Source organism: Giraffa tippelskirchi, chromosome X, assembly GCF_054371585.1.
Source record: "Giraffa tippelskirchi isolate mGirTip1 chromosome X, T2T-mGirTip1v1.2.pri, whole genome shotgun sequence".
Taxonomy (NCBI): Eukaryota; Metazoa; Chordata; class Mammalia; order Artiodactyla; family Giraffidae; genus Giraffa; species Giraffa tippelskirchi.
In genome coordinates, this window is record NC_137289.1 from 114,002,781 (window position 1) to 114,029,195 (window position 26,415).

At 40.4% G+C, this 26,415-nt stretch overlaps 1 protein-coding gene across 1 annotated transcript in view; it reads left to right on the forward strand.

Moving 5' to 3' along the window:
* Window positions 1-1,369: 1,369 nt before the first annotated feature.
* Window positions 1,370-26,415, forward strand: part of PRRG1 (proline rich and Gla domain 1) — a 147,825-nt gene continuing 122,779 nt past the window's right edge. The window contains exons 1-2 of the mRNA XM_081564085.1: window positions 1,370-1,470; window positions 1,696-2,118. Coding sequence (XP_081420211.1) covers window positions 1,370-1,470; window positions 1,696-2,118 — 524 coding nt within the window. The remainder of the gene's footprint in view (window positions 1,471-1,695; window positions 2,119-26,415) is intronic.

Sequence of the window (26,415 nt, forward strand, 5' to 3'; positions counted from 1 at the left end):
ACATATGATAATTTACATGCTTCAGTGCCATTCTCCCATATCATCCTGCCCTCGCCCTCTCCCATAGAGTCCATAATACTGTTCTATTTACTTGAAGTAATTTCTAGTCTTTCTCCTTCTATTGTTTTCCTCCATTTGTTTGCATTGTTCATTTAAGAAAGCCTTCTTACCTCTCTTTAGTGTTCTCTGAAACTCTGCATCCAATCAAAATATTCAGATCAATTTGGACATAATATATACAGTAATCAAATGAAAATGAACAAACATATCCATCTATTAAAGATGTAAAAATTATCTTTATCAATGCAGGGTTAGTGTTTTTTTTTTCTTTTAGCACCTTCTGTATGTGAAACGTTTTACCAGTGAAATGACTAGGACAAATTCCTACTTCCAGGCAGTTACAGATTTATCCAGCCTACGGAGTTTGTGTCTACACTTATCAATATACATATCCTCTTGCAGTCTGTCCTCACTGAAATCGCCATATGCTTATTTGACACATGCAAAACAGAAATGAGTTCAGAAAGTCTGGTTTGTAAAAATACACAAACAGAAGAACCACAAAGGTTAATGGAAAGAAATTCAGGATATTCAGATCTCTAAGGGCAATGACCAGTCTCTTACCAAAAATGTTCCTTTCCCTTTTCAGTCAAAATACTTGGTGTGAAGGACTATTGCTTTGGCCCTGTGGCAATTCTGTTATTCTTAATAGCCAGTAGTTTCTCAGTTCCATAATAACTCAAGTAAAAAGAAGAAAAGTAATTTGAAGTAAGTCACTTCATGCCCACAGGCCAATTCACTTGGATTCACTCAGGTATGTTTATTTTAATAACTGATCTGAAGGCACGTGGAATACCACAGCTGACCACATTTTAAACAGAAAAGCATAGAATTTAAAAACTAAGCACGCATGCAGCATGGAATAATAATCAAGTTAGGCTTTTTAAAATGCTAACTGCCAGAAAAACCTGAAACCAGTAGAGCAAAATTCACAGGGCTACACACACTGAATATTCCTGTTTCTCACAGGGGCTTTTAAGAAGGCTCAAATTCTGAAGTGGCTCCCTAAAGAAGCAGGGTCAGAGATGGGTCTTATTTGACATGTGTTCTTCTTCCCAAGATATTTGGGTAGGTTTGTTTAAGACTTTTCTTTTCATTCTTTCTTTCTTTTTCTTTTTTTTTTTTTTTAAGAAAAAGCAGATGTTGTCAGCAAAAGGCCAGAACAGCAAAGGAGTTTGTTCTCTGGGAAAGGGCTGCGCTGTAACAGTGGGCAACAGTTGGAAGGTCACCAACCGTGTTCTGGCCTCACACAGCATAAACGTATTAACTAGGGTGCCCTGCACAGACGGTCTGTGGGTGAGAAATTTCCATGTGGCTCGCCTCTGGAGCGCCAAGGACCTCGCACAACGAGGCGAGAGGCCAGGGGGTGGAATACCGTGTGGGGAGACAGGCGTGTGAAAAGGTGAAAGGGTAATGAGGACCCAGAGTGGTTCCTGGGAGAGGCGTGCTGACGCCAGGGGTGGGGAGGTGGTGGCTAGCTTGGCCCCGCGCCAAGCTGGGCTTTCTGGAGTGTGAGTGTGCATGGGGTGCACCCAGGGGCCTCGATGACTTCTCATGCCAGTGTTATTTATAAACAGATCTCAAGACTGGAAAGCTCTAACCCAGTGCCTCAAGCGTTAGGTCTTCCATACCCAGGCGGCGGGCCCCGCCCCTCGGTTTCCCACCTGCCTGGCCCCGCCCTGCCTCTCCTAACTCCTCCCGGGCTCCGCCCCCGCCGCTTCCCACAGCCCTTCCCTTCGGCTCCTGGCTCCAGGCTCCCACTGGCCTCGGCGGAGGTGGAAGCGCGCAGGCGCCGTTGGCGGCAGGCAGAGTGCGGAGTAGCGGCGCGGGGCGCTCGGTGAGTGTTACTGGGCACGCGGGGCTCGCAGCCGCAGAACGTGGTTCGGGCCAAGCGTCCCGAGAGGGATTGGAGTGTGTGCGGGTGACGGCCAGGACAGCCGTCGGTCCCGTAAGGAGAAACCTGCCAGACGTGCGGCAGCGGGATTGGCCGCGCTGCCTGAGGGTGTCCGGCTCCAGCTGCGTGGGGAGCAGAGTGCGTGGTGGCAGGAGCGGGCGAGGGTACGTGGAAGGGGAGAAATTGAAGGAAAGGGCTCCGGAGGCTGAAAATCTGGACTCAGGCTTGCCAGGACCGGGAAGCTCGCCAAGGGCTCTGGAGGGTGTCCCAGCTTCAAGTTTAGTAGCCCCCGCTTGGTGCCCCTGAGCGGCGGGCGTCCCGGGCCCATCCCTTCCCCCGCGCTGCCATCCCGGAGTGCAGAGTTGCCAGGAACATTCCTCATCGCGGGGGGAGAGGATTTGGAGGAGGTGGGCTGTCACCCCAGGTTTGTGCCAAGGAGGGCGTGGCACTCGTGTGACTTTCTTCACCCCGCCCCCGGGAATGTGTCTGTCTTCTGGTACATTGTGCTCATGGACATTTTAACAAAGGCTGGGACTGTTTTCATAGGCAGTGGCGGGTGACAGCGGGGGCGAGTCGGTGGAGGGGGGAGCGCACAAGGTCGCCGTGCGGCCTTGGGGGGTGGGGAAGCGAAAGTGGGGAGGCAGACATGGGGGGGACAGGAAGGCAACAACCCTCCTGCCTCAGCTTTTTCCTGCTTTCTGGTCCGCTGATTTTGATCATTGGTAGAAACAGCCTCGAGAGGGATGTGGGTGGAAATTAGTGTGTGTGTTCAGACTGGCTGCAGCCATTGGTTTTGTAATTGTGCTGTTGATGTATTTCTAAGTGTCCCTTAAGGAGAAATGGGAAACTAATGGAATTTAAGAGGAAATAATTGAAAGGAAGGATGAAGAGGTGGTGTGTCAAAACTTAGAGCTAAATTAATGCCTTGAGATAGTCCTAGTATAAATTCAGCCAAACTTTGAAGGATGTGGAGGTGTGAAAGTCAGGGTAAGTGGAAGCTGGGTAGGGTGTGGTTGATTGTTTCAGTTAAGAATGGATGTGTGTGTGTGTGTGTGTGTGTGTGTGTGTGTGTGTGTGTGTTTGCACGCAAAATTGCATTGGGGATATAAAACACCAGGGCAACTCTTGTAATTTAGGATAAGGTTCTGAGGCTTTGATTTTCAAGCATATGTGTTCCCAAGCATAGATGTTGATATTTTTACTCATTTGTTTAACTTAATACAATAAAACAAACTGAAATTCTTCCTCCTCCACCCCTTTCCCTTGCTTGTGAATCCTGTATTATAAACATTTACTTTCAGATCTGAAATGTGTTTAAAGGCACAGTCTCAACCCCCAGATCATAAAGTGAAGGATTTCTTCTTGCATTATTGTCATTTTACTCTTTCTTTTTCTATTATTTAAAGTTAAATGCCACTAGCATTACCAAATTTGGGGAGAGAAGTATTAGGGATACATCCCTTTTCCAGTGCCTGATGAACTCCTATTTATCCTTTCAGACTCAGCCCAGTTCACTACTTGGAAAAATTGGCCAAATCTTTCAGAATGTATTGGGCTTCCCAGGTGGCTCAGTGGTAAAAAAAAAAAAAAAAAAAAAAAAATCCACCTGCCATGCAGGAGACGCGGGTTCGATCCCTGGGTGGAGAAGATTCCCCTGGAGGAGGAAATGGCATTCCACTCTGGTATTCTTGCCTGGAAAATCCCATGGATGGAGGAGCCTGGTGGACTCCAGTCCATGGGGGTCTCATAGCGTCAGACACGACTGAACACGTATGCACTCAGAATGTATTAATCACCTCCTTTTCTGTCAAGCTGACACTACTGGCCTTTTTTCTCTTGTTAGTGGAACCTCAGTCTTCTGTGTTATCTCAGCACCTAGGACTGCTGGGTATGTACTTAGTGCCTAATAAATGCACTTACAGTTAGATGTTAATAAGTGCTATTAGAAAGATAGTAATTCACATCATATAAGGCTCATGGGATAATAGAAAAAATTCAGAATGCTGAAATTATAACGTTTGAACACCATTATTTAGAATATGGATAAGAAATAAGCATGGAAATATGTTCCCATGTATTATTAGTCTGTGGAGATCCCTGGGTTGGGAAGATGCCCTGGAGAAGGAAAAGGCTACCCACTCCAGTATTCTGGCCTGGAGAATTCCATGGACTGTATAGTCCATGGGATCGCAGAGTCAGACACAACTGAGTGACTTTCACTTATACTTATATATTTATATATCCTTCTTAAAAAGGTGTAAAAGCTTTGTATATATAGGCGAAGTATACATCAGCAAAAGGCTGATTATTTTTTTAAAGGTCGACTTCTGACACCAAAACAAGTGAAAAGGCAATGCAAAATGATTAATCATTTTGTAGAAAGACACAAATAGAGTGCCACTGGAATTTAGGAAATTTGTAAGCAGATCAGGCTGACCAGATGGCACCTTCTGGAGGGTAATGTAACTAAAGAAGCTATAACTGATTAGAGCAGTTAGACTAATCAGTTGTATTATGCTCCTCCTAAATCATAAGGTGACTTGAACATTTGGCTAGGGAGTCTCTTCACAGCACAGTGCCCTCAGTGGGCTTGGCCTGACTTTTCTGCCAGCAAGTTCTCTTAACTCCACCAGCATCCCTGGCCTTCCAGTCACCTCCGCCTCATAACAAAAATTATCTTCCTTTTGCTCATTACAATTCAAGCTCCTCACCCCAACAACTGGCTTTCCTCTGCTAAATGGATTTACCCATTGGAGAGAATATCATGAGCAAATGGTTACTCAGTTTATAAGTGAAGAGAATTGATACTTTAGTTTTAAAAATGAGTCAGAATCTTCACTTGGTTGGCAGCCTGGATGGGAGGGGAGTTTGGGGGAGAACAGATACATTTATATGTATGGCTGAGTCCCTTTGCTGTCCACCTAAAACCATCACAACATTGTTAATCGTCTACACTCCAATATATATAAATTTTTTTCTTTTTTTAAATAAGATAAAGCTTGATATGTTTTTTTAAGAAAAGGCAGAAAACCTATTTTGGCTCTTAGTACATTTCTAAGTTTTCTCCCCTCATTTAATTTATCCCCTCTCCACCTAAATGTAAAAACTCTTTTTCTTCATGTCACTTTAAATATATATATATATAAATATTAACCATTATTCCCCCCAAAACACTCCAAGTTAGTGTCTGGTTTTGTCAGTAAAACTTGGGACTCAGAATGAGTAACCTCCATAAAACTTAAAAAAAAAAAAAAAGTTCTACATCCTTTGTGGTCTGTAGACTACTGAAAAAAATTTCCCAACCACTGTGATTAAGGCTTTCTGCTTAAAACTTTCCTTACCTAGACTTCCTTCCCTGTTTCTGGTTTCTCCTCTGATTCTTTGACCAGTCAGTCTCAGTCACTTCCACTGAGTCTTCTTCTTAGGGTTCTATTCAAGACTCTTTCTTTCCCAGGCTTTGCAGGAGACAGTGGTATGGTCAATGGTGTCAAATTTGGAGGCAAGAGTTTAAACATCTTTCTCTAAGTGTCAGTGTCCTCACCTGTAAAAATGATGATTACAACACCTGGTAAGTGAGATCAGGTGTGTTAACAGTTTACCAAAGTATCTAGCACATACTAATTGCCCTGAAAACAGTAGCTACAATTATTTGTAATGCCATTTCTTAGGACACCTACTTAAGCCCACCATGGGCTTCCCTGGTGGCTCAGATGGTGAAGAATCTGCTGCAAGTGTGGGAGATCTGGGTTTGATCCCTGCGTTGGGAAGATCCCCTGGAGGAGGGCATGACCACCCACTCCAATATTCTTGCCTGGGGAATCCCCATGGTCAGAGGACTCTGGTGTGCTACAGTCCATGGGGTCGCAAAGAGTCTGACAGGACTGAGCAACTAAACAAACACACAGGACAACTACTATAATTTCAGTAGCAGTTAACTGCAAGATATGAATGTGTTGACACCTCACTTCATTCACGCTTCAGTCCTGTGAGTAGACTCCTCCCATATTTCTAAAAACAGGTGGCTTAGCACACTGGTTTGCAGACATCAGCATGCCTAATAATCACAAGAATGAATTGATTTCTGGACCCCATCCCTCAAGTTTCTGATGTCTTTAATGGGGCCTGAGGAATATTCATGTCTTGTAAGTTTCCAAATGATGGTGTTGCTGCCCACCCTCAGATCCACATTGAGTGGCACTGATTTAGATGGCATTAAAACAGATTGGCAGGGAGAAGGAGAGACCAAAACAAAAAGACCAAGATGTTATTGAAGAGAGGAGCATGCTTAAAATTGGTGGTATCGGATGCCTTGGAAAGTTCAGAAAGGATAAAACTGAGAGACCACAGTTGGATTTGTGTTCTGATTGGGGCCTTTTTATTTGTTTTTCATATGTGTCAAGTACAAGAGTTGATTTAATTATACTCAATTGGTAGAATATTAACATTATTATGACCAGAAAAGAAAACAACATATGGCAGGTCTTTGAGATGATGGTTCTTAATATGGGGGTGTGCATTAGACTCTGTTAGGGAGCTGTTTTCACCAACACACTTAGGTTTAGTGTGTTGTCTAAAATATCTTCCCAGGGCAAACTGATCAAGTCATAATTTCAGAGTGTGGAACCTGGGCGTGAAAAAATTCCAGGAGGTTTTCATGTACACTCTAGTTAAGAACCACTTCTTTGAATAATGCTGGTCAGGAAGTAGAAGCAGTGAAAAATATTTTTGTGTGTGTGTAAATTGTTGATGAAGGAAGAAGGGAAGGAAAAAAATGAGTTTGAGAATTTTAAGGGATCAAGAAAACAGTATTGTGAAAAGGCGTGAAAAGCCTATTGGAATGTTTGAAGGTATAATGCTAAGGGGATATAATTTATAAAATAGAGAACTGGATCCAGAGAGCAGGAGGGACTAGAATCAGACACCAAGAGAATAGAGGGGGAAAGAATGAGTTAAGAAAAGTAAATCTAAATGTAGAGAGGGGAGAAGTTGAAGGAACACTCTGTAAGGGAGGTTTGTTTGCACACTACTTTTCAGTGGAACTTAAATAGGCCATGAACTCTATGGATTTTTCAAGTTTAGTAATGCTGGTTACTAAAGTTCAGGACTCCAGCTACCTCTTATGGTTGCACAATTGTGTTTTTTTCCCACCTTTTTTCATTTAGAAGAATTTTTTGAAGTTAAGTCCAGGCATGCTCTGTCATAACCCCATTGCCCCAGCCCTTGCCCTAAGATTGACATAAGTATATGATTATTATTCAACAAATGTTTGTGTGCCTCTCAATTGCCAGGTATTATTCTAAGCACTCAGGATATAGTATTGAATAAAATATTTGTAATTACTGGACATTTCTGTCCTCAAGGAGCTTACATCCTATATGAGGGAGGAAGAAAATAAACAACATAAGTAAGTAAAATGTGGGTGTATGTGTGCTCTGTGTGAGTGTGTATATATATGTGTATGTGAGTCGAGTTACAGTGTTGCATTCTTTAGAGAAATACAAAGTAGGGAAAGTGAATAGTGGAGCATCTATAGATATTCATCAGTAGGTGAATAGAGTCTTTTGGAGGGCAGTGATCAGGGAAGACAGTGTCAGCAAAGAGTTTTAAGAGATGAGAAAAGTATTTATTTGGAGGAAGAGCTTTCTGGGAATAGAGAACAGCAAGTATAGAGGTCCTGAGGTGGTACCTTTTTGAGACGTTTTTGCTAGGAATCACAAACAGTCCTTGTGACGAGAATAGCATGAATGAGTGGGAGTGAATAATAAGAAACAGGGTCACGTAAGTAAGAAGCTGTGTTGGAGGGTGGGAAGAGCACGTAGGGTTATTCCACTAATTTTGAGAGGATATTGTAAGGCTATTGAGTGAGAGGAAAAGCCATGGAAGGTTTAAAGAGTGAAATGATGTGATCTGATTTCTGTTTCATAAGGATCAATCTGAGTGCTTTGTGGAATATAGAATTGCAAAGGGAACAAGAACAGTAGAGACCAGTTCAAGGAGAGGTTGGGGTGACTTGAACCAAGGTAATATAATGCTGGAGGTATGATAAGTGACCAGATTTTCTGCTCACTTATTGGAAGTGGAATTGGAAGGGGAATATGACAAAGGATGAGAGTCAAGGATAATGCCAAGGATTTTGGTCTGAGCAACTAGAACAATGGAGTAGCCACTTAGTGAGATATGGAAGATTGTTGGAGAAGAAAATTTGAGAGAAGGAAGACCAAGCATTCAGTACTAGGCATGCTGAGTCTAAGAAGACTTTCTGCTATCCAGGTGGAATTCAGGAGAGTGGCATGGGTGGAGAGGAAGCTCTGGGAATAGATCAGATCATTACAAGGAAAGAGAAGGGCTCACTCCTTAAAAAAATTTAATGAACTGTTTTTTAGAGCATTTTAGGTTCACAGCAAAATTGAGTAGAAAATATCCCCCAGCTTTGTTCTTCAGTATTAAGTTGACTCTTTTAGGTCTGTTGGCTCTCCATATAAATTTTGGAGTAAGTTTGTTGATATTCACAAAGGAGCCTGGTGGGCTGCAGTCCGTGGGGTCGCAGAGAGTCAGACACGACTGAAGCGACTTAGCAGCAGGAGCAGCAGCGGCAGATTTTGACTGAGATTGTGTTGAACCTATTGATCATCTTGGGAAGAACTGACATCTTGACACTCTTGAGTCTGTATTTCCATGAATGTGGAATAATTCTCCATTTAATTCTCCTTTGATGTCTTTGGTCACAAATATGAGGAATTTTCCTCATAATGGATTTTGAACAAACATTTTTAGATTTATATATCAGTAATTCATTTTGTGGGGAGTGTTGATATAAATGGTAATATATTTTAAATTTCAAATTCCTCTTATTTATTACTGGTGTTTAGGGAATTGAGTCACTTTTGCATATTAATCTTGTATCTTGCAACTTTGCTATCATTGCTTATTAGTTCCAGGAATCTTTGTTGTTGATTCTTTGGGGTTTTCTACATTGTCGATAATGCCATCTGTGAAAAACGTTTGATTTCTTACTTACCAATCTGTGTAACTTGGAAAGGAATTCCCAGGTGGCGCTAGTGGTAAAGAAGCCACCTGCCAATGCAGAAGATGCAAGTTCGATCCCTGGGTCAGGAAGATCCCCTGGAGAAGGGAGTGGCTACCCAGTCCAGTATTCTTGGTTAGGCAATCCCATGGACAAGAGGAGGCTGGTGAGCGACAGTCCATGGGGTCACAAAAGAGTTGGACACGACTGAGCATACACACATAACTTGGAAAAGAGTGGTAAGAGGAGACATTATTGCCTTGTTCCTTATTTTAGCTGGAAAGCTTTGTGTTTCTCCCTATTAAGTATGGTGTTAAGCTGTAGGTTTTTGTAGATATTCTTAACAAGTTGAGGAAGTTCACCTCTACTCCGAATTTTCTGAGCGTTCTTAATCATGTGTGGGTGTTGGATTTTATTAAGTCCTTTCTCTGCATCTGCTGATATGTTCATGTTATTTTTCTTCTTTTGCCTATTGATGTGATGGATTACATTAATTGATCTTCAAATGTTGAATCAGCATTGCATAACTGGAGTAAATCTCACTTGGTTATGGTTTATAATTCTTTTTATACATCATTGCATTTGATTTGCTAATATTTTGTTGAGAGTTTTTGCAGGTATGTTCATGAGAGATACTAGTCAGTAGTTTTCTTTTCCTGTAATGTCTTTGGTTTTGGTATTAGGGTAATTCTGGCTTCATAAGTTACAAAGTATTCCCTTGGTTTGGTTTCTATCTTCTGGAAGAGACTGTAGAAAATTGGTACAGTTTCTCCTTAAGGGTTTGATAGAATTCACAGGTGAGCCCATCTGAGCCTGTTGCTTTCCTTTTTGAAAGGTTATTAATTATTGATTCTATTTCTTTAATATATAATATATATTCATATTGTCTATTTCTTCTTGTATGAGTTTTGGCAGGTTGACTCAAGAAATTGGTTTGATGGATTTGTTCATAATAACCTTTTATTAACCTTTTAATGTCTTCATGCAATCTGTAGTGGTAGCTTTTATTTCAAGTATTGTAATTTGTCTCTTTTTCTTAGCTTGGCTAGAAGATTATTAATTTAAAAAAATCTTTTCAAAAAGTCAGGTTTTGGTTTTATTTTTTCTGTTCATGCCTTGTTTTCAGTTTCATTGTGATATCTGCTCTAATTTTTTATTATTTCTCTTCTTTTGCTTCTTTGAATTTAATTTGCACTTTCTGACTTTCTATGGTAGAAACTTAGATTGTTGATTTTTAGAGCTTTTTTCTTTAAATGGGGTTCCCAGGTGGCGCTAGCGGTAAAGAACCTTAAATGTATGCATTCAGTGCTATAAATTTTCCTTTAAGCACTGCTTTCACTGCATTCCATAGTATTTGGTAAGTTTTATTTTCATATAGTTCAAAATATTTTAAAATTTGAGAGTTCTTGCTTAACTCATATGTTGTTTAGAAGTGAGTTGTTTAATCATCATGTGTTTGGGGATTTTGCAGTTATCTTACTGATTTCCGGTGTAATTCCATTGTGGTCTGAGAGCAGACAGTGTATGATTTCTATTCTTTTAAATTTGTTAAGGTTGCATTTTATGTCCCAGAATGTGGTTTATTTTGGTGCATATTCCATCAAGCTAGAGAAAAATGGGAATTCTGTTGTTGGATGAAGTCACCTTTAGATATCAGTTATACTGAATTTCTGCCTGCTGAATCTGTCCAGTTCAGTTAGAGGAGTGTTGAAGTCTGTAATAATAGGAGATTCATCTATTTTTCCTTGTAGTTCTGACAGGTTTTGCCTCATATATTTTAACACTTTGTTGTTATGTGCATATATTAAAGATTGTTATGTCTTCTTGAAGAACTGACCCCCTTTGTCATTGTGTTATGGTATTATCCTCTTATCTCTGACAACTTTCCTTGCCCTGAAGTAGCTCTGTCAGAAATTGATATAGCTGCTTCTACTTTCTTTGATTAATTACTAGCATGCTATATTTCTCCATCCCTTTTCTTTTCATCTCTGTGTGTGTTTCTATGTAAAATGTGTTTCTTGTAGACAATATATATTTGGGTTTTATTCTTTCATCCACTCTGACAATCTGTCTTTTCATTGGTATATTTAGATCATTGATGTGTTAAAAGGATTATTGATATAGTTGGATTAATAACTACCATATTTGTTACCGCTTTCTATTTGTTGTTCTTGGTTCCTGTTTTTGTCTTTCATACTTTTCCTGTGTTTTAATTGATACTTTATATGGGTCCATTTTCTCTTATTTCTTAGTGTATCAGTTAAACTTTAAAAAGAGCAGAAACGTTTTTTAATGGTTGCCATAGTGTTTGCTAAATACACATTTCCAACTAATTCAATTCCACTTTCAAATAATACTGTATCACTTCATAGGTAATAGAAGTACTGTATAATAACAAAATATTCCAAATTCCTCCCTCCTATTCCTTGTATCATTGTTATTTATTTCACTTATACATAAGCATATATATAAGTATTTATAACTGAATGTGTTGTTGGTAGTAGTTTGAACAAATTGTAATCTTTTCGATCATTTAAGAATGAGAAAAAAGTTTTTATATTACCTCGTTATTCATTTTTTGATGCTCTTCATTTCTTTATGTAGCTCCTTATTTCTGACCTATATTATTTTCCTTCTCTCTGAAGAACTTTTAACAAATCTTGTCAGGCAGATATACTAGCAAAAAGTTGCCTCAGTTTTTGCCTGTCTGAGCAAGTCTTTATTTCTCCTATTCTTTTGACAGATAATTTCTTAGGGTACAAAATTCTGAGTGGGTGAATTTTTTTTCTCTCAACACTATTAAGTACTTCTGTTCACTCCCTTCTTGTTTGCTTGGTTACTGAGGAAATGCCAGATATACAGTTAGCTCTTGAACAACGTGGGGTTAATCCAAGTGAGTATAACTTACGGCCATACCTCCATTTCTCCAGTTCCTCTGCATCCACAAAATCAACCAACCATGGACCATGTAGTACTTCAGTATTTACTATTGAAAAATATCTGCGTATAAGTGAGCCTGGGCAGCTTAAATCCAGGTTGTTCAAGGGTCAACTTATCTTTGTTCCTTTAGTGGTACTTTTTTTTTTCTCCTCCTTTGGGTTTTCCAGATTTTTTGTCTTTGATTTTCTGCAATTTGACTATAACATTCCTAGACATATCTTTTGGTTTGTTTCTTTGTTTTGCTTTTATCCTGTTTAGCATTTTATCCTGCTTGGTGTTCTCTGAGCTTCCTGGACCTATGGTTTGGTATCTGACATTTATTGGGGAAATTCTCACTCATTATTGCTTCAAATACTGCTGCTATTCTTCTGTCTATTTCCTCTTTCTGGTATTCTCATTACACATATGTTACATCTTTTGTAGTTGTCTCAGAGTTATTGGATATTCCTTTCTTTTCAGTTTTGCTGTTTCTATTTTCATATTTTCCAGCTTAGAAATTCTTTACTTAGCTGTATCCATTCTCCTAATAAGCCTATCAAAAAGCATTCTTTATTTCAGTTACAGCATTTTTGATTGGTAGCATTTCTTTTTGATACTTTCTTGGAATGTCCATCTCTCCGCTTACATTATCCATCTTTTCTTGCATGTTGTTTACTTTTTACATTAAAGCTCATATCATATTTGTTTTTTAACTGCTGCTGGGTCTTTGCTGCTTTGCATGGGCTTCTCATTGTGATGGCCTCTCTTGTTGCAGAGCACAGGCTATAGGTTCACAGGCTTCAGTAGTTGCAGCACATGGGCTCAATAGTTACGGCTCCTGGTTTCTAGGGCATGTGGGCTCAGTAGTTGTGGCACATGGGCTTAGTTGCTCCACGACATGTGGAATCTTTCCAGACCAGGGGTCGAACCCCTGTCCCCTGAGTTGGAGGGCAGATTCTTATCCACTGTACCACCAGAGAAGTCCAAAGTCCATAGCATGTTATTCCTAGTATTTTAAAATTCCTGGTCTGATAATTCTAACATTCCTGCCATATCAGACTCTGATTTTGTTTTGATATTTCTCCCTCTTCACAGGGTTTAGAAGACAACCTCTTGGTGTTGCAACATCTTTCCTACAATAGCAGTGATTGGGTTATCCTAAAAACGTTGCTGCTGCTGCTGCTAAGTTGCTTCAGTCGTGTCCGACTCTGTGCGACCCCGTAGACGGCAGCCCACCAGGCTCCGCCATCCCTGGGATTCTCCAGGCAGGAACACTGGAGTGGGTTGCCATTTCCTTCTCCAATACACAAAAGTGAAAAGTGAAAGTGAAGTCGCTCAGTCGTGTCTGACCCTTAGCGACCCCATGGACTGAAGCCCACCAGGCTCCTCAGTCCATGGGATCCTTCAGGCAAGAGTACTGGAGTGGGATGCTATTGCCGTCTCTGTAAAAACGTTGGGGACCATAGAAATCATATTGTCAGTGGAAGCTGACTTTTAGCGTCTCCTAAAGAAGTGGCTTTATACAATGTATGTCAAACTTTTATTCAACATTTATTGAGCACTTTTGCTGTGAAAGGGGTGTGCTTTACCCTTTGTAGAGTAGAAACATAAATATTTCTCAAGAATATTATTGAGCATAATGAAGTGAGAGTCGAATAAAGTTCCACAAGGCAGGGATAATCAGAGCTCTTAAAAATGCTCAATGGTTGCTTTTCTTTCTCTATTATTGTGTAATAATAGCTGGTATACTTTTTTTCAAGCTCATCCACATACTTATGTATATGAATTTTTGATAGTATTCATTATCTTCTGGAAAGGCTTGGCGGTTAAATGGGCCAGAATTGAAATAACAATTAGAGCTTCTTAAGTATATTTTTCAGTGCCTCATAATTTAGAACCTAGGATTTCTTTAGGAGAGGGTATGCTATTTTATATTCCTGACTTGAAATAAGTTCCCTGCATTCTATTTTTTCCCTTCTTTGTGTCCTAGAAGATACATGTTATTTCCTGGAATCCTAGGTAACCAAGCTCCTCCTTTTTGACCGACAAAACCTATTCAAAGCACTGTATGTTCTGTGTAAGGGCTCTAGTCTGGCTCTAGAGAGCCTGTTCTTTGTGGTTTGGTTTCTAATGTTTCGCATTACCATTTTGAAAAAAATTCCATATGACTAACTTGCCACAGTAATCCTGTCTGACATGTTTGCTTCAGAGAGAAAGCTGGCAAAGTTAGAAACACATGCCTAGTTGAAAATTTGCTGTCACTGCAGAAAAAAGTTAATGGAATATATTCCTAGTCTTTTCCTGTATGTTAGTATTACTCATGGGAGCAGAATAATGATTTTTGGCAAGAATATATTTACTTTCCTGTGTAATTTTATTATACTTTTATTTCTCACTCATTTTCCCTAGGATTTATCAAAAAAATATTATTATATAGAGGAGTAAAAATAAAAATTCTTTCTTTAGGCTCATAAGCAGTTAGTCTGAAAATACACGTTTTTGTTGCATTAATATGAACTATCCACACATGCTGAAAGCTTCCAGCCTGCAGGTACCACTTCATAGTGCTTCACCAGTCCCTTCCCCAGGGGATCTTTCTGACCCAGGGATCGAACCCAGGTCTCCTGTTGCAGGCAGATTCTTTACTGTCTGAGCCACCAGGGAAACCCCTATAAAGCCCCACCCACCCCTAAAGACTGACCTCTTCACTTTCTTAAAAGGTTGTGTACCCCTAACCTTTCTGAGTTGGGTTCTGCTTTTTCTACCTGAGTTCCTTATTTGCATTTCAGCTCTTAACTGTTGAACTGGTGCTAGTTCTCTGCCAGAATCTCAGCCTCATTAGCTAGGGGTCAGAGCATCTCTGTTGTTTTGTCTGCTTTGGTCTTTGCCTGGTGAGGGTTGGGAATCAGAAATCTGAACATCCAGTGACTCCTCATCACTGGAGTGGGTGGCCTCCAGTGTACTTCATCAGGGCTGATAAGAGGCAGAATATATCCGGGCCTTCAGAAAGCCAGGAAAGGCACTGGGGTAAATCCTGTTTGGAATGGGGTTTTGTTTTTTCCTCTGGGTCCCAAGCACACTCTTAGCAACCCTGTCCTTCACAGGCATATAGTTGAGTTCATTATTCAGAAGGTTGCCCACATTATTTTTTTTCTTCTCATCTCTCAAGCGGCATGGATTATCTTCCTTAATAATAATAATAACAGCAGTGACAACCCCTCCATGTTGTACCAGACATGTTACTTTTATTATTTTTATTACCTTGTAAGGGATATGATATTTACACCCACTTTTATACCAAGGACACTGCAGTTCAGCAAGCTTAAGAGCTCAAGGTCACTTTGGGGTGTTCAGGAAGAGAAAATGTATATTGAACACTTACCGTGCATGCATTTCAAGCATCAGACATGATCTTGCAGGCATTAAGTGCTTCATCATTGTTGAATGAATGAATGAGAGGATACTGTGTAAATTTGTTAGAAAGGTTAATCTCTTTGTGCTTAACACGGCAGCAGGCATGGGGTAGGTGCTCAGAAAATATTTGTTGAATTGATGACACTATTCATTCAAATATTATTGAATTAGATTATCCAGTGTACCCTTCTATTAAAACATGATGATGAATATAAGTGTTTGAGTGATAGATATAGTCTTCTGGTGAAGAAAAGATGAGCTTTATTTTTTTATTTTTTAATTTTGACCTCTACACAGCCTGTGGACTTTGGTTCCCTGATCAGAGATCGAACCCATGCCCCCTGCATTGGAAGTGCAGAATCTTAACCACTGGATCACCAGGGAAGTCCCAAACACAGATTTTAATGGATGTCTTTGTCCTTTGATTCCGTCAAAGAGTAATTGATATCCTATGCTGAACTCCACTTGCGGTAAAGGCTTCCTTTACCTACTTCATCTTACTCAGTCTCTCACTCATTCACTGCTAAAAACTCCTTCCTTGACTGCTGCCCTTTCCTTAGATAATGCCATTAATTCGCATAACCTGCTACATTCTGCACACTGACAATTCCCACAAATAGATCAGAATTTTTTAGTCAGAATTTTTCCTCAACGACCCAGGGTCATATAAATGACTGTCGACCTTAAACTAAGATGTCTTAGAACTTTTGCCCCCTGCCCACTGCCCCATGTATGTATCTCTGCTTCTCCTTTGTGGCTCATATTGTTAAAGAGGAGGAGATACTGTGTTTAGGACAGAGACCTCTTGGTAAGAAGTGGCCTGAGTATAATTACAAATGTGACCATGTGCGGTTCCCTTAGACACTGCTGTGGAGAAATAGCAGTCTTGACCTTGAGTTAAGGCCCCGAACTTCAGGGGCTGTGGTCTGCATCACCTCTGCCAAACAAGTTTTGTCTTTTGGTGCTTTTCTGTGCTGTGCTATGTGTGTTGTGCTGTGCTCAGTCATGTCCAGCTCTTGGCGACCCCATGGACTGTTGCCCGCCAGGCTCCTCTGTCCGGGGGATTTCCCAGGCAAGAATACTGGAGTGGGTTGCCATTTCCTTCTCCAGGAGATCTTCCTGATCCAGGGATCGAACCCACGTCTCCTGCATTGGAGACAGGTTCTTTACCACTGAGCCACCAGGGAAGCCCTCGATTGTTTTCTGTGCTCTTCCTCCTTGCTGATGTAAGTAAGGATGACAGGAGCATGAGGCCTCTTTCTTCTGACCTTCCTTTCTCAAGTGTGGTGTGTGGGAGAATGTACTCTGATGGTCACGTCCACAGAACTCTCAAGGTCTGTGTGTATTTTTCCCCCATTGTCTCTTCCTTTCCTGGCTGGATAATAGACCATATGTTGTTTTGTGAGTTATTTTTCCTGTGACTTCCAGTACTCACAGGAGGCCTTCCCAGTGACACTGTGCAGTTCACTCTTACCTATTTCTCTGGGCCTATCCATGGTTTCCCCTTTTTGTGCTAGAGCCACAGGACTTCAGCTGATAGTGTTATGTTTTTTCCTGTTACATTACTACAATGGCACGTGGTTTTGCTTTTCTTTTTTTCCTTTATCCCGTTTATGTGGGACCCATTTGTCCAAAGCTGCATATGCAATATCTTCAAACAACCTTAAAGTCAGACACTGTCTCTATAATGTTGGTAAAGAAATCTTAAGCATTTCTTTCCTACATTTAGTCACATTAAAGAGAAATTTATAAAAAATATTTTGTTCTTTTTATTCCAAAATGTTTACTAGAACTTCTTATGTAGTATTGATTAAAGCTGTGGATTCTATTAACATGACCAAAAGTTAATGTACATCTAGGCTCCATGTTGTCATAGGTGAATCTTAGTTGCTATGTGAACAGCTACTGTGTGTCTGTCCATGCTGTGCTGTGCTTAGTCGCTCAGTCATGTCTGACTCTTTGTGACCCCATGCACTGTAGCCCACCAGGCTTCTCTGCCCATGGGATTCTCCAGGCAAGAATACTAGAGTGGGTTGCCATGCCCTCCTCCAGGGGATCTTCCCAACCTGCGAATTGAACCCAAGTCCCCTGCATTGCAGGCAGATTCTTTACTGTCTGAGCCACCAGGGAAACCCAAGAACGCTGGAGTGGGTAGCATATCCCTTCTCCAGGGGATCTTCCCAACCCAGGAATCTAACCGGGGTCTCCTGCATTACAGGCGGCTTCTTTACCAGCTGAGCTACCAGGAAAGCCCATGTCTGCCCATATCTGTATTTAAAGAAATGTAATTCCAACTCATTTTGTTGTCGGTTCCCCAGCTAGCAAGGACTAAGGCAGAGAGTGTCACAGAGAGCTCTGACGTAGGTTTGTTGACAACCTAAGGTTCTAGCACTGTCTGGGGTAGATGATTCTGATTATAGTACACTGATTGCTTTAGAATCATAGCCCTTGATCTTGACCTTACTGTGTTAGACCAGAAGCAGCAGCATTAATTGCATGGAATATTATGAAATCCTGAGAACATCCTTCTGAGGACCAAGCGTGAGTGGTTGGGGAAGTGTACAGGGCTGGTAAACCGCTTCCTTCATTGTGATTCCACATACATCCCACTAATAGTCCCCCTGCTTCAAGGGTACTTGTATTTGGAGTGCTTAATTCCATTAGCCTGTGTGAGTAGGTGACAGGTTATTTTGTTAAAAACTTCACATTTACCTTCCTCTCCCATCACTTTTCTTTTATTTAGTTCAGGGCTCAGCTGAAATGCTTACTGTTTCTCCTTAGCAAGTGCTTCAGAAATCTTGGCACTGAATATCATTCTAGTAAAAACATGTAAATTCAGCATCCTGTAGAAAAGCTCCTCTGTGTGGCACCTGGGCCACCTTGCATGTCTTCACTCAGGCCCCACGGGCAAGTGCTTGACCGTATCTGAGTCAAGTCTTGGTGAAACACCCCATGGTTCCTCCTAGAGCAAGGGGAGATAAGCAGCCTGGTGAGGAGCTGTCATGAGGCAGTTTCTTGTAACATACCTCGTGGGAAATATCCCAAGTCCATTTCTCATCCATCTCCTTGTTCAGCTGAGGGCAGAGGCTTCCGTCTCGTTCCCCGTGGAGTGCAACTTCTGGTGTCTGTGTAGGTCTGTAAAACTGCTTGGGTTTCATTTAGAGGTGGCTCCTTGATGGCAGCATGACACATCGCTTGGACATCTGTCATCGGGCCCCTCCTGTTTGATGTCAGCCTATGGGATTAAGTACTTGGTACACTGACACATGCTGATTTTGCTTTTGCTGTGTGTGTAGGTAATAAATTGTCTGAATCCATTTGAACTCATTGTCTCCTTACCAGCCTAATCTATGGAAGTGTGGCCAGCCAACCCAGCAGCTGCACTAATAATACTTGTGACCCCGTGAGCCATTGAGTTGGTGCTTTGGGAACGTTGACTGTGTGACACAGTGAGGCAGTGGGGCTCTCACTGGCCAAACCCTCAGCTCCTAGACGTACCATGGGGTACTCTTTGAGCCTTTGTACTTGTCTTTGAGCAGAGTGGGGCCCCTACTTTGTAGGTGAACAGAGCCTTTCTATTGGAATTACCCTTTTCTCACATTGCCAGGCCAAGGAAAATACCAGTATCTGCTTTTTAGAAAGCCTTATTTGTAGAACTGGAAAGACCACACACATTCTGAAGCTCCCTTCCCCTGACCTCCCGGCCTCTGACTCTCTCGAAGTGTGGTAGAAAACAAGGACTAATCCCAGTGTTCGGGCCTGCTCAGAATGGTATACGTTAAATGGTACATTCCTACTCAGGAGGTGGTTCTCTTGCTCATAGATTTTGTGATATGTTGGTTTCCAAAGACACCAAATGTTTCACCATTCAAGCACCTACAAAACATTTCTATTCTGGCATTAGATCTGGGAAAAAGAGAAGACAATATGGGGGGCAATTTCTACATACATATTTTTGAAATTTTTTCCTATAATACTTCTTGATTTTGCATTGGAGTTTTTTTTGAATGTAGACATTTAAGGCTATAACTTTCCCACTAAGCACAACTTTAACTGCCTTCCACAGATTTTATGTTGTACTTTTATTACTATTTAGTTCAAAATATTGTCTAATTTCTCTTGTCATTTATTTTTAAAGTTTTGTGTGTTTTCCCATGTTGAAAGCTTTTCATCCAAATGCAGTCATATACATTTCACTACATGCTACTATAATTTTCATTCTAATACTGTAATACTCCTTCAATTTATCAGACCCCTTTCAGAAGAGAAGTTAGTGTATGTATAATTGATTTTTGATCCAATGGTTATTTAGAGTTTTATTATTTACTTGCCAAATATGTAGGGTTTTCCTCGTTTACATATTGGTATTTGTGAGGAAGATGTTAACACAGGGGGTCTAGTTGCTAACTTTCCATGTCTCTAAAGGAACCTGGAACCATACTCTTGGTTAACCCCTGGGAATGTGGCCCTCTGCATGTTTTCATGTTAATGGTTGATTTTGTTTTGCACACCAGGAGCAATAGACCATGCTGTACCTGTTTGTCAGAACTACTTTGTACAAACATCTAGATTGACGAAGTATACCTAGTTTCATTGTTGGGGTCCTGAGTGTCAGTTCCCATGGCTGGATCTGCCTGTATGACCAGCCCTTCATATAAGCCATGAACGCTGAGACTCAGTTGCTTTTTCTGCTCTTCCCTGGGCAGAGATATTTTGCATATGTCCCTGTATTTTGTTCCAAGAAAGTATGTATAAAAATGTGTGTGTCTGACCTCTCTGGATTCTTCTACCCAATGCATATATTTTCTCTCTTGCTTTTACTCTGTACCCTAGACTGCAATAAATCTTAGCCATGAGTATAACCTGCTGTTGACTCTTTCTGGTGAATCACAAGCTTGAAGGTGGTCCTGTGTGCCCTAAAACTGCATTCTAATTTGATTTTATTGTGGTCAAAGAACATACTCCATATGATTTCAGTTTTTTTAAAGAAAAAACTTATATAGGCTTGTTTTATAACCTAGAATATGATCTCTCCTGGTAGCTATACCATGTAAATCTGAAAAAGAATGTGTTCTGCCATTATTGGTTATGTCATTCTATAAATATATATTAAGTCAAAGTGGCTGATAATGTTGTGCAGGTCTTCTGTGGTTTTGCTGATTTTGTTTTCCCTCTAGTTAAATCCATTGCTGAAAGAGGAGTGTTAAAGTCCCCAACTATAATTGGATAATTGCCAATTTCTCCCCTTCAGTTCTGTCAGTTCTTGTTTCATATACTTGGAAATTCTGTTACAAAATGCATACACATTTAGGTTGATCGCTTCCTGTTAAATTGACCCTTTTATCATTATGAAGAGTCCTTTATATCTGATAATATATTTGGTTTTAAAATTTGTCTTGTGATGTTAATGGTCGTTCCAGCCTTTTCAAGGTATATTTTTTTCATCTGCTCATTTTTAACCCATGTATTTATGTTTAAAATGAATATTTTGTAAACAGCATAAACTTGTGTAGTTTGTTTCATTTTTGCCTTCTGACAGTTTCTACTTCTTAATTGTAATGATTAACATGATTGGGCTTATGCCAAATATTTCTATTTTTATTTTCTACACATCTGTTTTTCCTTCCTCTCTCCTTCCTGTCACGTTTGTAGAGGACTTGAATATGTTTTCAGAATTCTGTTTTATTTTGTCTATTGATATTTTAGCTATTCTTGTTTGTACTATTTTTATAGTGGCTGCCCTAGGGGTTACAATATACAAGCATAACTTTTCACAGTCCACTTAATTAGTTAATAATGTACTACTTGGTACATTAGTTAATAATGTACTACTTCAAGTAAAACATGGAAATCTTACAAACTTAAAGGTTCACATTTCTGTTCTTTTTTTTAATAGGTGTTAAATGTACACACACATATACACACACTCCACAAGACTCTGTTATCACTTTAGTTTTAGACAGTTTCTTGATTTATAAAAAAATTTAGAGGAAAACAGCAAAATGTAGTCCTCTGTTTTTATTCTGCCATTTATCACTTCTGATGTTCTTTATTCATATTTGAGTGTCCCAATTTCATCTGATATCATTTCCCTTACAGCTAAATAACTTCTTTTTTTAATTAGTTTATTTATCTATTTTTTTAACTTTACAATATACTGTTGGTGGGAATGCAAACTAGTACAGTCACTATGGAGAACAGTGTGGAGATTCCTCAAAAAACTGGAAATAAATAACTTCTTGTATTTCTTACAGGGCAAGTCTGCTACCAACAAATGTACTTCTTATAGTGATCTGCCAGTGACAGATGCTTTTAATTTTTTTAATGAAAGATCTGAGAGTATGTTTATTTTGTTTTCCCTCCTCAGGGATATGTGTACTGGATATAGAATTCTGGGTTAACATTCCCCCCTGCCCTCCAGGATTTTAAAGATGTTGGCTCCAGTCTTTCTGTCCTCCATGATTTCTGATGAGAAGTTAAACATTAATCAGATCATTGTTTTCCTATTGGTGATATGCCATTTTTCTCTGGTTGCTTTCAAGTTTTGCTCTTCATCTTTGGCTTACAATGGTTTATTATCTACTATGACTGGGTTTTTCTGTGTTTATCCTGCTTTGATGCATGTATCTTGTATCCATGAATTTCTTTCATCAATTTGGGGAAATTTTCATCCATTATTTCTTTAAAATTTTTCCTCTCTCCTTTTCATCTGGTATTCTAATTACATTTATTTATGACTATGGAATATCATTTAACAGGTCTCTTAGCTCCTGTTTATTTTGTTTCATTTTATTTCTCTGTATTCCTCACCTTCTGTAATTTCTATTGTTCAGTCTTTAAGTTCTTTTACTTATTCCTCTGTCATATCCATTTGGATGTTAGTTAACCTAGTGATATTTTTTCAGAAATTATGTATTTTTTGTTCTAAAATTTCATTTTCAATGTTTCTGTTTCTCTGCTGAGACTTCTAGTATCTCTGCTGAAGCTTTCATCAGTTGATCATTACAACATCTCAGCCATAATTGAATCCAATTCTCATGCTTTATTTGTCTCATCTAACTAGATTGTTTTGTTTTATTATGCTTTGACATTTTTTGCTGAAAACTGTACATCATGTACTGGGTAACAGAAATTGAGATAAATAGGCTTTTAGTGTGAAGTTTGATGTTAGTCTGGCCAAAAGTTAGGCTGTGTATAGTATTTACTGTAGCTGTAGGTGTCAGGATAAACTTTCCTCTGTTATCTTTATTTTTCACTTTCCTCTTGCCTTCAGGTTCTCCTAGGGACTTGTTCTTAAATAATGTCTGGGATGTGCTATTCTTTCAGTTTTATTCCCCTGTCATTATACAAGAATTCTATTGATGAGGTGGGAGGGTGCAGGGAGAGACAAAGTGCTTTATAATCCTAAGGTTGGGTCTCAGTCTTTTAGTGAAACTGTACCCCTGCACTGCGACCTTCACAACTACTTCTCAGCTTTTGTTTTTCCCCCTTAGATTACATCTCTTGCATTGGCAAGTGGGTTCTTTACCACTAGTACCACCTGGAAAGCCCCTTAGATGAGACAGGAAGACTAAATAGGGCTGGAATTGGGTGATTTCTTTCCCGCATGTGGAAGGCTAAGGGGGGTTAGAACTAACAGGATATTTGGGTATTTTGAGTATTCCACTTCCCAAAGGTTGACTCAGTTCAGTTCAGTCGCTCAGTCGTGTCTGACTCTGCGACCCCATGGACTGCAGCATGCCAGGCTTCCCTGTCCACCACCAACTCCTGGAACTTGCTCAAACTCATGTCCATTGAGTCAGTGATGCCAAGGTTGACTAGGCTTTGTTAAATTGTCTCTCTCTCTCTCTTTTATAATTTTATTTGTTTATTATATTTGGCTATGGTGAGGCTTCATTGCTGCTCAGGCTTTTCTTTAGTTGAGGTACATGGGCTTCTCACTGCAGTGGCTTGTTGTTGCAGAGCATGGACTCGAGGGCACATTGTTGTTGTTCAGTCGCTCAGTCTTGTCTGACTCTTTGTGACACTATGGACTGCAGCACACCAGGCTTCCCTGTCCTTCACTATCTCCTGGAATTTGCTCAAACTCATTTCCATCAAGTTGGTGATGCCATCCAACCGTCTTATCCTCTGTTGTCCCCTTTTCCTCCTGCCTTCAATCTTGCCCAGCATCAAGGTCTTTTCCAATGACTCTTCACATCAGGTGGCCAAAATATTGGAGCTTCAGCTTCAGCCTCAGTCCTTCCAATGAATATTCAGGGTTGATTTCCTTTAGGATTGAATGGTTTGATCTCCTTGCTGTCCAGGGGGGACTCAAGAGTCTTCTCCAGCACCACAGTTTGAAAGTGTTAATTCTTCAGCACTCAGCCTTCTTTATGGTCCTACTCTCACATCCATACATGGTTACTGGAAAAACCATAGGCTTCAGTAGCTGTGACATGTGGGCTCAGTAGTTACAGTTCCTGGTCTCTAGAGCACAGGCTCCACAGTTGTGGTGCACAGCCTTAGTTGCTCCGCAGCATGTGGGATCTTCCTGGACCAGGGATCTATCCCGTGTCTCCTGCATTGATGACAGATTCTTTATCACTGAGCCACCAGGGAAGCCCCAAATAGTTTCTCTTGAGGGCAGGCCTCATTAAGAGGTAGAGAATGTTCTGGGCATATTACACTATGGCTATTTTTCCCCTTCTCCCTGCTGGAAGCCTGAGGGAATTTTTCTCTGATCTTCTCTGTGAGAACTTGATAGGGCTCCTGGTAGTCAAACTCACAAAAGTATTAGGGTCCCCCTGAGATCAGACGCCCCCGCAAAGTTTTTAACTCTCAAACTTATCCACACTGAGCCTCCAGAAATCAACTACAGTTTAGGTTCTCTACTCTGATTCTGGGCTTCCCTTGTGGCTCTGCTGGTCAAGAATCTGCCTGCAATGCAGAAGACCTGGGTTCGATCCCTGGGTTGGGAAGATGCCCTGGAGAAGGGAAAGGCTACCCACTCCAGTATTCTGGCTTGGAGAATTCTATGGACTGTACAGTCCATGGAGTCGCAAAGAGTCAGACACGACCGAGTGAATTTCACTTTCACTTTCACATTCACTCTGATTCTGGTTCTGGAGTTTTCTTTTCCTGGGCTTCTTTCTGCTTTGATACATTGGATTTTCTAAATGGACCTGTCTGTCTCTACAGTTTTGAAGGGTTTGCCCTGTGAGCTCAGTCCTCTGATGGATCTAGAAAGAATTGTTGATTTTCAGTTTGTTCACCTTTTTTGTTATTGTGGAAGTGGGAGTGGCAACTTCCAAGGTCCTTATATGCCAAGGTCAGAAGTCAGGTTTTTATGAATTGAAAGCAGGTCTCCTTGTAGTTCCTTGAGGATAGCCACTTTAGCATCTTTGTTAGTTTCAACATCTCAATTCATCTAGGAGTTGGACTAGAATGGTTTTCTTTTCCCCTGATAATGTGTTATATTGTGTGGGTGTATTTTATATTTATATATATATTCTTTGTATGCTGGGTACTTTGGGATTGTAAATTCAGTAGATACTGGACTATATGATGTTTATCCAATAAGTACTGTTTCTTTATTTTAGCAGTCAGTTTTCTTGGCTGGGCTTGAACAGCTAACTCTTGTGTAGTAGCTCTTGTCTTTGTTCAGATCTGTTGTTTCTGGATGGCTGTTAAGAGTCTAGTCTGTGCAAGTGTTGTTCAGAGTTTAGTCAGAGATGTGGGTAATCAGGGATTAGGGATCTACTCTTTGGTGCTTTCTCTTCAGTGCTCATGACTTCCTGGATTCTTGTTACCTGATTTTCCAGGGCTGAATGACTAGGTTTTTCCAACCTGCTTGGCTCTGCTGTGAGTATTTGGGCTGCACCTAGACCCAGACTAAAACGCTCACCATCTCCCCTCCGTCAAGTGAGTGCACAGTCTGCCAGTGTCTGTCTGCTTCTCTTGGCTCACCAGAACCTTCTGAATGGCAGTTACAGTCTCAGTTCTGAGTCTGTTCTTTTGCCTTGCATTTATTTCATACCAGTGTAGTTCAGGATTCAATTACCAGTGTTGTTCAGGATATGGGTAGACAGCATTTGGCTCTCCTCCTTCTGGGATTCCCTCACTTTTCCAGCATTTTCCCAGCTCACCTTTCCTGGTTCCCTAGGCCAGGATAATGTCGGTTTTTTCCCACGTGTGCCCTGTCCTCCACTGGCTACTGTTCATCACAAATGCTGACTTAGCCTCAGGCTGAAAGCCATGGTGAATAAAACTTATTTATCTAGCTCTCTGTCTCTGTCCCTCCCAGCAGTTGTGAGTTCTTGTGAGAGTCCGTATGCTTCTGCTCACTGTCCAGTACCTTAAGTTTGTTTCTCTTTCTATCATTCCTAGGCTTTGTGCTTGTTTTGTGTGTGTGTGTGTGTGTGTGTGTGTGTGTGTGTGTGTGTGTGCATGTGCGCGTGTGCACGTGTAGGAGAGGGAAAGAGTCCTGTGGGTTCTGAGTTTATCATGTCCAGAAATGGAAAGTTTTGAGGAGTATTTCCAGGAGGGCAAAAAACCAATTCACTGAATATTCTCTTATAAACCAGAACCATGTCTTCCTTTAGTTAATATTGGCAATATAGAATCTTGTGATGTCCAACCTCTGGTTTTCCATACAAAAAGGAGTCCGGGGGGAGACATTTTAGAGATAAACATCGTCCTTTGGGGGCTGTGAACAACGTATATGATCCCACTGCACTAAGTTGTATTGAAAATAGAATTACTTTTTATCAGTTCTGGAGATTTTTAAAAACCTATTTATTGCTATTGATATTTTGAGTCAAATGCTAGATTTTTCTCTGCTTAGTACAGTGTTGTTATTTTTTAGCTGTTGAATTGTGTCCAACTCTTTTGTGACCCCATGGACTGTAGCCTGCCAAGCTCCTCTGTCCATAGGATTTCCCAGGCAAGAATTCTGGTGTTCAGTAAATCATATTTCATCATAATAAATTACTCATCTTTAATAAATTAAGAGTGAGCATTTTGGTTATCTCATAAATGATTAAAGAAATATATTTGTATATTTTTCTTGTAATCATGCAAACAGGTAGCTAATATATTTCAAGCCATTTTAAATCAAAGATTA